Source organism: Erinaceus europaeus, chromosome 9 (genome assembly GCF_950295315.1).
Source record: "Erinaceus europaeus chromosome 9, mEriEur2.1, whole genome shotgun sequence".
Lineage (NCBI taxonomy): Eukaryota > Metazoa > Chordata > Mammalia > Eulipotyphla > Erinaceidae > Erinaceus > Erinaceus europaeus.
This window is the reverse complement of record NC_080170.1, coordinates 20,421,614-20,436,760: the sequence shown is the minus strand read 5'-3', so window position 1 is coordinate 20,436,760 and position 15,147 is coordinate 20,421,614. Positions and strand designations below refer to the sequence as shown.

The following is a 15,147-nucleotide window of genomic DNA, read 5'->3' as shown; positions in this document are numbered from 1 at the left end:
ACTAAGCTGTCTCTGCAACCGGAATATCTGTAGTTTTTCACTGACAGCTCAGGACTGGCGAAATAGCTCATTTGGATAGTGTGATGCTTTGCTGGACCCAGGTTCAAGCCTGGCCTCCTCTGCATGGAAGGAAGCTTCAGTGTTGTGGTCTTAGAATCTCTCTCTGCCTCTAGGTTCATTGCAGAGACTCCATGCCTGCACTGAGAATCCATCGCTCTCGGTGGCAAGTTCCTTCTTTTCTTCCTTTCTCTTTTTCCTTCCTTTCCTATTTTATTCAGTAGGACAGAGATTGAGAGGGAAGGGGAGACAGGGAGTGGGGACTGTAGAGCACCGGGTTAGGTGCACAAGGACTCCCACAAAGATCCTGGTTGGAGCCCCCGGCTCCCCACCTACAGGGAATCACTTCATAAGTGGTGAAGTAGGTCTGCAGGTGTCTTTCTTTTTTTTTTTTTAATATTTATTTATTTCCTTTTTGTTGCCCTTGTTTTTATTGTTGTTGTAGTTATTATTGTTGTTGATGTTGTCGTTGTTGGATAGGACAGAGAGAAATGGAGAGAGGAGGGGAGACAGAGAGGGCGAGAGATAGATAAGACACCTGCAGACCTGCTTCACCACCTGTGAAGCGACTCCCCTGCAGGTGAGGAGCTGGGGGCTCAAACCGGGATCCTTATGCCAGTCTTTGTGCTTTGTGCCATGTGGCTTAACCCACTGCGCTACTGCACGACTCCCCACAGGTGTCTTTCTATCTCCTCCTCTTCTCTCAATTTCTCTCTGTCCTATCCTATAAGATATAAGATGGAAAAAAAGCCACCAGGAGCAGTGGATTCACAGTGCCAGCACCAAGTCCCAGTGATAACCCTGGAGGCAAAAGGAAAAAAAGAAAGAGGTATAGAGAAAGACAGACACCTGCAGATCTGCTTCACCACTTAGGAAGTGTCCCACCCCGCTTCAGGTGGGGAGCCAGGGGCTTGAGCCCCACCCAGTCTTTGTGTGGGTCCTTGCGCTTTACCGGGTGCGCCACCACTCTCCCCCCTTCTCTAAAGAGAGAAAGAAAGAAAGGAAGGAAGAAAGAAAGACTAAAAGTCAGCTTAAACTTTTTTTTTAAAAAAACTTTTAAAAAATTGTTGTAGTTATTGATGTCGTCGTTGTTGGATAGGACAGAGAAAAATGGAGAAAGGAGGGGAAGACAGAGAGGAGGAGAGAAAGATAGACACCTGCAGACCTGTTTCACCACCTGGGAAGAGACTCCCCTGCAGGTGGGGGGGAGCTGGAACCGGGATCCTTCTGCAGGTCCTTGCACTTCACGGCATGTGTGCTTAACCCGCTGCACTTCTGCCCACTCCCCTTAAACTTTTTATTTAAATGATACTTTTCAAAACAAAAGGGGCAATTTTAATTCTATGTCCTTTTTCCTTTCCTTTTCTTTTTAAACCAGAGCACTGCTCAGCTCTAAACCTGGAACCTGGGAGACCCAGGCAGGATAGTCTTTTTTTCTTTTGCCTCCCAGGTTATTGCTGGGGCTCACTGCTCGTGGCAGCCATGTTTTCCATTATACTGAACAAGGCAGAGAGAAATTGAGAGAGGAGGGGGAGATAGATAGATAGAGAGATAAAGAGAGAGAAGGGTAGGGAGGGAGGTGCCTGAAGACGACTCTGCCACTTGTGAAGAGTCCTCCCTGTAGGCGGGGAGCCAGGGGTTTGAATTCGGGTCATTGAGTGGGTCCTTGCACTTCATACAATAGGCGCTTAACCTGGTCCCTGGCAGGATAGTCTTTTGCACAAGCACAGACTATCTCGCACTGCTCTCTGAAAGTCAAATTCATTAAATTTTTTTCTCTTTATTATACTGAGAGAGAGACAGAGACAGAAACAGAGACAGACAGATAGACACTGCTCAGCTCTGGCTTCTGGTGGTCCTGGGGGTTTGAATATAGGACTTGTAGTGCTTCAGGCATAAAAGTCTTTTGCATACACATTACGGCATATCTCCAGCCCCATTTTTCTTTTGCATTCTTCTTTTCTTCCTTATTTTATCTATTCATTTTGAATAGAGACAGAGAAATCAAGAGGGAAGGAGGAGACAGAGAAACACTTGCAGCACTACTTTACCGATTGTGAAGCTCCTCCTGCAGGTGGGAAAGGGGGTTAATACTGATGCTTTCGTACTGTAACGTGTTTCCTCATCCAGGTGCACCATTACCTGGTCCCCATAAACAAACAAACAAACAAACAAAACATACTGGGGCCTATGCTGAGCCACTATGGTAGGTAGTTCTGGCTTAACTACTATGGTAAGACAGTGTTCGTTATTCATTTATTAAATATTTAAGAACTAGCCATTTTTTGGGTTTGGCGGTTAGGAGTAGGGAGATGTTACAATGTACAAATGTTTAGGAGATAAGCCTTTTTTTTTACAAAAATATTTTATTTATTTTGAGAGAGATACAGACACACACACACACACACACACACACACACACACACACACAGAAACACCAGAGCACTGCTCAGCTCTGGTTAATGGTGGTTGCAGGGGGATTGAACCGGGGACTTTGCAGCCTCAGGAATGAGAGTCTGTTTGCATAACCATTATGCTACTTTCCCTGCCCTGACTATTATGCTGTCACTCCCCGCCAGAGATAAGTCTTAATAAGTTTAATTCTACAGGAAAAGCAAAAAAACAGCAAAAAGACAATAAAGACTAACCGATGCCAGGAAAAATCTGACTTTATAATAAAGCCTTCAGAGAAAACATGAATACCCATGAGAAAATATGAACAGTAGACAATGTGGGGGCTGGGTGGTGGCACACCTGGTTGAGCGCCCATGTCACAATGCGGAAGGTCCCAGGTTCGTGCCCTGGCCCCCTCCCCACCAGCAGGCGGGAAAGCTTTGCAAGTGGTGAGGCAGGATAAAGGTGTCTTTCTCCCTCTCTATCTCGCTCTTCCCTCTTGATTTCTGGCTGTCTCTATCCAATAAATAAATAAATAAAGATTAAAAAAAGACAATGTGTTCACACCTCCTGCCTTCCACAAATCCTCCTCCCCACCACACCCCCCATGCCAGTGCGAAACCTTTATGGCAGAGAGTGTATCAAGACCTAGCACAACGCAAGGAGAGACACTCAGCACAGAGGTCTGATGATTATGTGCTGACCTGAGAGAAGAGCCAGGTTCCTTATGACCGGGATCATAGAGCTTGGGAAATGCACAAAGATTTCTCCTTGGACTTTCTGGAATCCCTCTCCCATGTTTCCCGAGGAGAAGGACTACATTTTGCTCCAGGCCACACTTTGGTTCCTTATGACCGTGATCGTAGAGCTTGGAAGATGCACAGAGATTTCCCCTGGGACTTTCTGGACTTCCTCTCGCATGTTTCCCATGGAGAAGGACTACTCTAACTTGAAGAGCATTCTCCAGTACCCTGGCCGTCCTCAAGAATGGAGACACGTGGTTAGTTCTACCCTCCTGATTTGATTCTTTCTTCGATGGGAAGATGCTTTTAAAAATGGATGCCTGCAATCCTGCAGGAACAGTCAGAAGCACCCTAAATGGAATTTTTTAAAAAATATTTTTTATTTTATTTATTTATTCCCTTTTGTTGCCCTTGTTTTTTTTTAATTATTATTATTGTTGTCATCGCTGTTGGATAGGACAGAGAGAAATGGAGGAAGGGGAAGACAGAGAGGAGGAGAGAAAGATAGACACCTGCAGACCTGCTTCACCGCCTGTGAAGTGACTCCCCTGCAGGTGGGGAGCCGGGGTTCGAACCGGGACCTTATGCCGGTCCTTGTGCTTTGCGCCACCTGCGCTTAACCCGCTGCACTATAGCCCGACTCCCCCTAAATGGAATTTTGAGGAGCTTTTTGGACTGGGACTCCCTCCGGGGACTCATGATGCTACATGATGAGATCTGGATAATCTGGTTCAAGGTGAAAGAAGCAAAAGCTGCCTATGGCTTTTCTCTCGATTCCCCCCTCATTGTTCTCTCTGAATATCTTACGTTTGCTGTCTGCTTTCAGTTGCGTTTCACAGGAGAGTGATTTGAATGACTGAATTTTTGTATGACATTGCCTTAAAAAAAATGCTGGACGCAGCCATGATTTCTAGAGACGTCCAGAAACAGTCCAAAAAATTGCTTTTTTTCTCTTTTGATTTCTATGTCTTGGAAACGTTTAATCCTGAAAACTGTATGAGTATGGGCGGGGTAGAAAAAGCAATGGTTATGTTAATGATTCTCATGGCTGAGGCTCCTAACCATGGTTCTTCTGTTTACCTTTCTACATTTTACTGAGTTTAAACTGTTTAAACAACCTTAAAATCATACTAGAAAGGACTTCCAATTATAATGGAGTTATCAATTATAGTAAACTTCTAATCTGCTACAAGTTTTGCTTCACAAGTAAGTGAATTACAGCTGTCAAGTCTTCACATGAAAAAGCATCTGCTCAAATGAAATCCCCGGAAATCCATTTGGACCCCTGTTCTCTGACATTGCCCACAAGATGGCACGACTACAGCAGCCCTCTCCCCCCCGAAACCAACGATGTGACCTGAAGAAACAGATTCACAGACTCCGAAGCTCACTCTCTACAGAAAAGTGGAATTCTGGTGGCTGACCTTCCCCATCGAGACAGATGTGCAGCATTTCATCCCCTGGCATTTCTTCCATGGTCATCTGCTTTGGACTGACACTTCTATTGGACTTACTGGTACACCTCTTGGACACTTTACACAACTTTACAGCAGTTTCCCTTTACAATGCTGGGTTTCTCAAAGACTGACTGCAGCAGTCCATGGACTTTGCAGCCAGCAGTTTTGGGGACTCTATAGGCCATGTCCCCTTGCCTGCAGCCCTGTTCCCAGAGGCAGGAAACCCCCTTTGAGGCATGAAACGCCCCCAGAGGGAAGAGCCGCCCACAGAGGCAGGAAACACCCTTTCGCCTGCTAGGCACTGCCCTTTGAGGCAGGAAATGCCCCTTCAGGCCTCCCCTTGGCATCACACTGATTCTTGCTGCTCTCCTACTTGTTCCTCCATGTCTTCTGCCAGTTCTTTTGAAAATGCCTGTATGATATAGGTTTCTGTTCACCCTACACTCCTGATACTATGGCCATTAGTTAAAAAGAAAGGGGGAAATGTTGGTCTGCTTCTAAATTCTGCTTCTAAGACCCCTTCTGTTACATTGCTTGAGGCTGTGGTCTATTTACATAATCATTGTTTTCACTGGTTTAATCCTCGCGAACTATTTTCCTTCTCCCCACCCCCTATCCTACGTACTTCCTCTTCCTGACACTTCCGCCTCAGGAGACATAAAAGACAGGGCTTTCTAATGAAGAGAGATTGGAAGAGATTAGATTGTTGAACTGCATCCCCGCTCATCAATAAAGATTGAACTGCGTTCCCAGCTCAGTCAAGAGACCCTGGTCATCTGTCTCCCACCCGCGAAGCTAGCCTGGCATATACCTAAGTAAACTGTGCATGATGTTTAATTTGAATTCTGCAGGTGATTAAGTTAGTCTTCCAACTACTCAGGAAAAATATGCCTGGAGTGTCTTAAATCGTAAAGACTTTCTAGGGCTGGTTGGTGGAACACCCAGCAGAATGCACACATCACCATGTGAAAGGTTTTGAGTTCAAGGGTCCAGGTGGTGGTGCACCTGGTTACATGCACACATTACAGTGCACAACGTCCTAGGTTCAAGCTCCTGGTCTCCACCTGCAGGGGGGAAGCTTCACAAGTGGTGATACAGGGCTGCAGGTGTCTCTCTTTCTCGCTGCCTTCCTTTTTATTTCTGTCTCTCAGAAAAAGAAATAATGGTGTATTGCACCAAAGTAAAAGACTCTGGGATGGGGGAGGAAGGTTCAGGTCCTGGAGCATGATGGCAGGGGAGGACCTAGTGGGGTGGTGAATGGAAATGTGGAAAACTGAGAACTGTTACTCATGTACAAACTTACTGCATTTTACTGTTGGCTATAAACCATTAATTCTTCAATAAAGAAATAAAAAGATAAAAAGGGAGTCAGGCGGTAGTACAGTGGGTTAAGCGCACATGGTGCGAAGCGCAAGGACTGGCCTAAGAATCCGGGTTTGAGCCCCTGGCTCCCCAACCTGTAGGGGAGTCACTTCACAGGAGGTGAAGCAGGTCTGCAGGTGTCTTTCTTTCCTCCTCTCTTTCTTCCCCTCCTCTCTCCATTTCTCTGTCCTATCCAACAACGACGACATCAACAACAACAACAAGACAACAAGGGCAACAAAAGGGAATAAATAAATCTAAAATAAATAAATAAAATGAAATAAAAACATTTTAAAAAAAGATTAAAAAAAAGAAAGGAAAAAAAAGAAGAAAAATGTAAGGAAAGGAGGCAGGCAGGAAGACAAGAGACTTTCTGAAGCCATTAAATATGTTAACATATATATTTTTGGCTAAACAACTTTAGATTTAACACAGTCCACAGTACTGCACATTATGGGCCAAAATGGGGGGATAGCTGTGGTACAGCATTTGACTGCATTGTGGACAAAAGCCATCCCTTTGTCCCTGAATTAATTAATTAATTTATTTATTTATTCCTTCCTTTCATTTCACCAGGGCTTCCTACACTGGGACTCTATGTCTGCCGCTCTTGGCCTTTTCCCCCCCCCAGCTAATTGAAGAAAAGCAGAGAGGAAGAGAGGAAAAAGATATATATAGAGAGAAGATGAAAGATACTACAACACTGTTCCACCACTGATGAAGCTTCTCCTTTTGTGTGGCGGCCAGAGCCTTGAACCCAGGACCATACACGTGGTAAACATTGTGGGCTCTACTCAGTGAGCTGTCTCCCAGTCTCTGCAAAAATCATCCTTAGTGCCCTACTGATGAGCATAAGCGATGTTGATGACAGCGTTTGTTAATGCTTGGTGGGGGTCATTTATGTCAGGTCTAATTTTAGAGTAGGTGTATACAATTTTGTTCATAAAAAAGGCTTTCTGGGGGGCCGGGTGGTGGCACACCTGGTTACAGCTTATGTTACAATGTGCAAGGATCCAGGTTTGAGGCCCCGGTCCCCACCTGCAGGGGAAAAGCTTTGTGAGTAGTGAAGCAGGGCTGCAGGTGTTTCTCTGTCTCCCTCTCTATCACCCCTTTCCCTCTCAATTTCTGCCTGCCTCTATCCAATAAATAAAGATAATACCAAAAAAGTTAAAAAAAAAAAAAGGCTTTCTGGGCAGAGGGGACAGCATAAAGGTTGCCCTTGTTTTATTGTTGTAGTTATTATTGTTGTTGTTGTTATTGATATCATCACTGGATAGGACAGAGAGAAATGGAGAAGAGGAGGGGAAGACCGAGAGGGGGAGAGAAAGACAGACACCTGCAGACCTGCTTCACCACCTGTGAAGTGACTCCCCTGCAGGTGGGGAGCCGGGGGCTCGAACCTGGGTCCTTCCTTACATTAGTCCTTGCGCTTTGCACCATGTGTGTTGTATGCTTTACATTGGGTTCTAGTTCTCCCCCGCCAAGAGAATTAGATCAGGCCTGCTAATTTTGCAGGCCCGCTTGGCCCCGCCCCAAGGAACCCCGCCAGAGTTCCAGAGTGACAGAGTTGAAGAGTTCCAGAGTTGCGGAGGGAGAGTTAGAGAGTTCCACAGTTGGGGGGTTCCTGAGTTCCAGAGTAAGAGAGAGTGCTTGAGCCACCGCAAAGAAAAGGGGGAATTGTTATATGCTTTACATTGGGTTCTAGTTCTCCCCTGCCAAGAGAATTGGATCAGTCCAGCTAATTTCGCGGGCGCTTGGCCCCGCCCCAAGGAACCCCGGGAGAGGGTTCCTGAGTTCTAGAGTTCCAGAGTTGGAGAGTTGCAGAGTAAGAGAGTTCCTGAGTTCCAGAGTTTCAGAGTAAGAGAGTGCTTGCGCCGCCGCAAAGAGACAGCAGAGTTCTGTTTGGTGATTAGTTTGTCTTAGTTTCTGAATCGTTGTCCCTGAATAAAGAAATATAGCTTCTCTGCCCAGCCATTGTCTCTGCGTCTCTGTTACCCACCGTGAAGCCAACCCGCCCGGCAAGAACCTCCGAAATTTTAACAACACATGTGCGCTTAACCCTCTGTGCTACCACCCTAGAATAAAGGTTATACAAAAGATTTGCATGCGTGTGGTCCCAGGTTTAGTTCCCAGCAGCAACCAAAACCAGAGCTGAACAGTCCACTGGCCTTTCTTTCTGCACCTCTCTCTCTTATATATATTTAACTATAAAAAGGTTTTCTGAAGGGGTTATACACTTCAAGTACTCATTTAGATTAATGAAAGTCTTCAGAGAAAGAGATCACATTCCACATTTTCACTCACTTTTTCTACTGCTAAAGGGTAAAGTGAAATGATGTATTGTTTTCCCCAAATGGCCTTAGTGTGAGTTTCAAAGTAGCTCCAGATAAAGACTAGCTGCTGAGTCATAGTCACTTTATCTGAGCGGATATAAGGCAGTAAAGATGGTTTTACATGAAGAAAGAAGAAGAAAACGTAATAGATTTCAAGTCCATTTAATCATACATACACACCGAGAACCCAAAAATTCAAATATGTAAAAGTCACTAAAGAATTCAATGCCTTTCTTTTTCTTAGAACAGTTATGTTCAGATTTAAAAAAAAATTAGTGATGAAGAAAATATTTGGAATAGTTGACCAAGCACTTTTCCCCCCTTTTGTTGCCCTTGTTGTTGTAGCCTCGTTGTGGTTATTATTGTTGATGTTGTTCGTTGTTGGAAAGGACAGAGAGAAATGGAGAGAGGAAGGAAGACAGAGAGTAGAGAAAGAAAGACACCTGCAGACCTGCTTCACCGCCTGTGAAGCGACTTCCCTGCAGGTGGGGAGCCGGGGGTTTGAACCAGGATCCTTACGCTGGTCTTTGTGCTTTGCGTCATGTGTGCTTAACCCACTGCATTACCGCCCGACCCCTGACCAAGCACTTTAACTACATTGTTTCACTAAGCCAAATAAAGTTTTAAATTATAAGATTCAATAATTTCCTTACCATTTGGGGTCCAACATTCACATTGATTGGTCCTAAGGTTTTTGGTAAAATCTTTGTTGGTGAATTGGTGCTGGAGACTGGAAATGCAACAAATGAAATGTTACCTGAAATCATATAAAAACTTTAGGTTAATATTCTGCAATATCAAGATAACAAGTAATTATTATTATTATTATTTTACCAGTGCTCTGCTCAGATCTGGCATATAGTAGTACGGGGGACTGAACCTGGGACCTTGGGGGGGCCCTTAAGCCCATCTTCTGTCTACCTAAACACTCATGTTATAACTCCAGCCTTGATGGAGGTAGATAGCATAATGGTTATATAAACAGACTCTCATGCCTGAGGCTCTAAAGTCTCAGGTTCAAGCCCCTGCACAACCATAAGCCAGAGCTGAACAGTGCTCTGGTAAAAAACAAACAAACAAACAAAAAACCCTCTAGCTTGCTTTTATTTTTTTACTTTCTTATTTATTTATAGGCAGAGAGAGAGAGGGAGAGAGACTGACCACAGCACCAAAGCTTCCTTAAATGTGTTGAGCGCCAGGCTCTAACCTGGACCACACCATATGACAATGTAGTGCACTAACCAAGTGAGCTATTTTGTTGGACCTTAATTTATAAATTATCTTAAGACATAAATTATAAACTAGAAGTCTTAGGGAGTTGGGTGGTAGCGCAGCGGGTTAAGCGCATGTGGCACAAAGCGCAAGGACCAGTGTAAGCCCCGGCTCCCCACCTGCAGGAGAGTCACTTCACAGGTGGTAAAGCAGGTCTGCAGGTGTCTATCTTTCTCTCCCCTTTTCTGTCTTCCCCTCCTCTCTCCATTTCTCTCTGTCCTATCCAACAACGACGGCATCAATAACAACTACAACAACAATAAAAAAAAAAAGAGCAATAAACTTAGAAGTCTTACTGAAAAATCCATCTCATGACTGCTTTGCTATAGTGAATACAGCTGAGTCCTATAAGGAAGAAATCTATATAATAAATCCTTCAGCATATTTGACACTAATTACTGACTTCCAACCGACTATAGACAGGAAGAGACTATGACACAAGTCCTGGTTCATCTCAGAGACAGGCATCCACGTACATCTTTACTAGACACCAGAGAACAAAGATGAATGAAACACAGCACAGTGGCCCGGGAGGTGGCGCAGTGGATAAAGCATCGGACTCTCAAGCATGAGATCCTGAGTTCAGTCCCCAGCAGCACATGTTACCAGAGTGATGTCTGGCTCTTTCTCTCTCCTCCTATGTTTCTCCTCCTATGTTTCAATAAATAAATAAAATATTAAAAAAAAAAAAGAAACAGCACAAAGTCAAATGAATACCATCACTTTCGTATACAATACAAACTACTTATTTTCAAAAGTCAGTGTGCTTTCAAGATATTGAGTTGAGTTTTTTTGAGGTGTTCTTGTAACCAAGAAAAGAAATGATGGTGATCCAGGAGGTGGCACAGTGGATAAAGCATTGGACTCTCAAGCGTGAGGTCCTGAGTTCAGTCCCTGGCAGAACATGTACTAGAGTGATGCCTGGTTCTTTATCTCTCTCCTTCTGCCTTTCACATTAGTAAATAAATAAAATATTTTAAAAAATAATTAACAAGGGGAGTCGGGTGGTACTGCAGCGGGTTAAGCACAGGTGGTGCAAAGTGCAAGGACTAGCGTAAGGATCCCGGTTAAAGCCCCCGGCTCCCCACCTGCAGGGGAGTCGCTTCACAAGTGGTGAAGCAGGTCCTTCTCTCCCCTCTCTGTCTTCCCTCCTCTCCCCATTTCTCTCTGTCCTAACAATGACGACATCAATAACTACAACAATAAATCAGCAAGGGCAACAAAAGGGAATAAATAAATATTTTTAAAATAATTAAAAAGAAAATATGCTACTTAGTGATGTTGAAAACTGTAATTTCAATTTTTTGCATATTTTATTTATTTATTCATCAGAAAGATTGGAGGAGAGAGAGAACCAGACATCACTCTGGTACATGTGCTGCTGGGGACTGAACTCAGGACCTCAAGCTTGAGAGTCCAACGCTTTATCCACTGCGCCACCTCCTGGACCATGTAATTTCAATTTTTAAAGACTGTTTATTTTGGATAAATAGAGAAATTGAGAGGGAAGGGGGAGACAGGGAGAGGACAGCAGCAGCTCAGCTTCACTGTGCATGAAGTTCCACTCCCCCCCCATAGGTGAAACTGGGGGCTTGAACCCATGTCCTTGCACACTGTAATGTGTGTGCTCAGTCAGGTGTACCATTGCCCAGCCCCATGATTTCAATATTTTCAATCTCAAAGTATGACTGAGAAGTGTTTATCTCCAAAAACAGAGAACTGACCAAAAATCACACCAACTCCTTAACTCCCCAACAAACTGGAGTTCACCAAAGCTTCTCTTAGACAATGGTGTGGCCTAGGAGGTAGTGCAGTGGACTAAGCATCGGACTCTCAAACATGAGGTGCCAACTTTAATCCCAGGCATTGCATTGCATATGCCAGAGTGAAGCTCTGGTTCTCTTTCCTACTCTCTCCCTCCCTCATAAATACATACATGCATATGAAGATGATGGTGCAGTCTAAAGGGTTGACATGGACATTGGGGAAAGCCAGCACTGGGGAAGGAGGACACCTCCTTCTTGGAATGCGCCCCCTTCAGCTCCTGCAGAGCCTGTCCCCATCCCATAACCCCTCCTGCAGGCAGGAGGTCAGACCATCAGGCTGGGGACTTCCCTGGGCCATCAAGTGTCTTTATTTCTTTCATTCTGAGAGGAAGTCCACATATAAATGACTCCTCTCCTGTCTGCTCTGTGCTGTCTCCTCAGGATCTCACTTGTCAGTCACTTCCTGTTTCCTGGGTCTTTCATCCCCCTGGCCCCGGAACTGCTTCCTGTTTGATTATTTTTTTCCCCCTTGAGTCCCACATATTATTTTTTTTGGTTCTGGGAGCAAACTCAGAACCTCATACATGCAAAGCATGTGTTCCACCAGTTAACTATAAATAAATCCCTCACCAAGTTGAACAGTTCAAAATCAGATTCCCTTTTTTTTTTTGCCTCCAGGGTAATCTCTGGGGCTCAGTGCCTGCACCATGAATCCACTGCTCCTGGAGGCCATTTTTTTCCGCTTTTGTTGCCCTTGTTGTTGAAGCCTGGTTGTGGTTATTATTGTTGTTGTTGATGTCGTTCATTATTGGATAGGACAGAGAGAAATGTAGGGAGGAGGGGAAGACAGAGAGGGGGAGAGTAAGATAGACACATGCAGACCTGCTTCACAGCCTGTGAAGCGACTCCCCTGCAGGAGGGGAGCTGGGGGCTCGAACTGGGATCCTTACACTGGTCCTTGCGCTTTGCGCCACCTGCGCTTAACCCGCTGTGCTACCACCCGACCCCCTCATTTTTTTTATTGCTTTAAAACTTTGAAGGTTTGGGGGTTGGGCAACGAGGCTACAACAACAAGGGCAACAAAAGGGAGAAAAAAATGGCCTCCAGGAGCGGTGGATTCATGGTGCAGGCACCGAGCCCAGCAATAACCCTGGAGGGAAGAAAAAAAAAAACTTTGCAGGTTTTTAATTTAGTGTGTGAGGGAGAGGGAGAGGGAGAGGGAGAGGGAGAGGGAGAGGGAGAGAGACAGACAGACAGATAGACAGACAGACAGAGAGGAGGGGGGAGGAGGAGAGAGAAACATCAGACCACCATGTTGCTCTGAGGTAAATGGTGCTGAGGACTGAACCTGGGGCCTAATGCATGTGAGTCCTGTGCACTACTGCTGAGTCATCTCCTTAGTCATGACATAACAAACAAACAAACTTCAAAAGACAACAGCAGTGAGGTGGCTCAATAGGTATACATTTGTTATACAAATAAATCTGCGGATCTGCTCTTCCTGGCCATTCTCAATCTTAGGGTCCACTTGAGCTTTGGCATATGATCACTGTGTGTACCTCAGGACCCAAGCCAGAAGTGAGTCACCCGCTCCTCGGTCCACTAACCATCACACCCTGTTCTTATTACCTCCCCCTGGCAACTCTGCAGGCACCTGGCACCTGCTTGATTTGGAACTTTCTCAAAGCGGGTATGAGTACAGTTACCCTGGAGCTCTGTGGTTCACAGCCCTGGCTGTGTCTGCTTGACCAGGATCTGCAATGAAACAGCCTGGGAAGAACTGGGACCATGTCCTACCCCGGGGGCTGCTGACACAATCGGCCTCGAGTGCGCCTGGGATGACACTGTCAGGAGTTCTCCAGATGGTCCACCCCAGTGGACTGGCCATCATGGCTGTAACCGAATACCCTCCAACAGCTTCCCCGGCCCCTCCGCCCACCTGTAACAAAGCCGTATTTGCACTGGCACAACGATCTGAAAGCACACTCCTTCCTAGTTTTGGCTGACAAAGACCACAACACTTCCCCAATGCTTCTCAGACTCAGTACTGACAATTCCACCCCCATCTCTATGCCTAAGTGTCATCTACTCCACCCAATCAGATGAAATCTTCTGTAGTTCCAGAAAGGTCTCCTCAGTTCAAATGCCTTGGCTTTGGCCTACACCTTTCCTTCTGCTGGAAGGTCTCTCTTTACCGAGGTAACTTCTTTTTTTTTTAATATCTATTAATACTTCTGTTGCCCTTGTTGTTTTATTGTTGTTATTGATGTCATCGTTGTTGTTGGATAGGACAGAGAAAAATGGAGAGAGAAGGGGAAGACAGAGACGGGGGAGAGAAAGATAGACACCTGCAGACCTGCTTCACCACCTATGAAGCGACTCCCTTGCAGGTGGGGGGCCTCAAACAAGGATCCTAACACCGGTCCTTGCACTTTGCGCCATGTGTGCTTCACCTGCTGCGCTACTGCCTGACTCCCCTGAGGTAACGTCTACTCTCTATCAAAAATATTTATTTATTTATTTATTTAATTTCCAGCCCATCAGGTCCTCGCATCTCTGGGATTCCACTGCTCTTGGTGGATTCCCCTCCTCCTCTTAAATTCTAGGCAGAGAGGAAGAGAGACACCATAGCATGGAATTTCCCATGATGCCCTGCATGGTGCTTCCACGTGGCACCAGAGGGCTTGAGCCCAGGTTCTCAGAACATTAAGATTTGGGTGGAGGGCCAAGGAAACAGCTCAGAGGTTTATGCCGACTATGACGCCTGGGGCACCTGGGATCCCAGGTTCAGTCCTCAGCCACACTGCAAGTCAGAGTTGAGGTGTATTCTGGAAAAAACCAAATAAACTAGTAAAATAAAAACAGGAAACAGATGAGCACTGATTCTGAACTCAACACGAAGGGGAGAAAAAAGTTAAGAATATAAAACTCTGGGGAGCCGGGTGGTGGCACACCTGGCTGAGTGCACATATTACAGTGTGCAAGGACCCAGGCTCAAGCCCCCTGGTCCCCACCTGCAGGGGGAAAGGTTTGCAAGTGGTGAAGCAGGGCTGTAGGTGTCTCTCTGTCTTTCTCCTCCTCTATCACCCTCTTCCCCTTGATCTCTCATGCAGAATTCAGAGGAATCCCACATAAATGGCAAGCTGAGTTTTCCCTCTTCAACCAGAGCACTAGTTTGTTCTGGCTTTTGCTGGTGGCAGGGACTGAATCTAGGAATATTCACCTACAAGTGTTGCCATGTTAGCTTCTTGGCCCTCACAGAGTGATCTGAAAGGTTATCTGGAAAAGCAAATGCAGAGACCAGCTAAGAGAAGGTTGCCGGCAATAAAAGTCCGTGACAGTATTAGAATAAGTACATATTAATAATTTGGGGTGAGGAAATTAATATACGTATTGCAAGTCTAGTAAAATAAATGTCAAATTTATTTTTATTTTATCATAGTTTTTTTTTCCCCCACCAGTATTATCACTGAGTATAAATCCACTGCTCCCAGTGGCCATTTCTCTCTCTCTCTTTCTATTTTTATTTGACAGGACAGCGAGAAACTGAGAGGGGAGGGGAGACAGAAAGAGAGAAAGACAGACACCTGCAGACCTGCTTCATCACTTGTGAAATGTACCCCTTGCTAGTGGGGTGCAGGGGCTCAAACCCCGGCCCTTGTACATGGTGATGTGTGCACTCGACCAGGTGCACCAAGGCCTGGCCCCTGATAAATGTCAAATTTAATAAGAGGCTAGCTCTGGGGTGTAGTATGGAGAAAGG

At 45.3% G+C, this 15,147-nt stretch overlaps 1 protein-coding gene across 11 annotated transcripts in view; it reads right to left on the bottom strand.

Moving 5' to 3' along the window:
• Positions 1-15,147, bottom strand: part of TFDP2 (transcription factor Dp-2) — a 133,221-nt gene that overhangs the window by 34,071 nt on the left and 84,003 nt on the right. For all 11 annotated transcript variants that reach the window (XM_016191234.2, XM_016191235.2, XM_060197465.1 and 8 more), the window contains one exon: positions 9,000-9,103. In XM_016191234.2, coding sequence (XP_016046720.1) covers positions 9,000-9,103 — 104 coding nt within the window. The remainder of the gene's footprint in view (positions 1-8,999; positions 9,104-15,147) is intronic.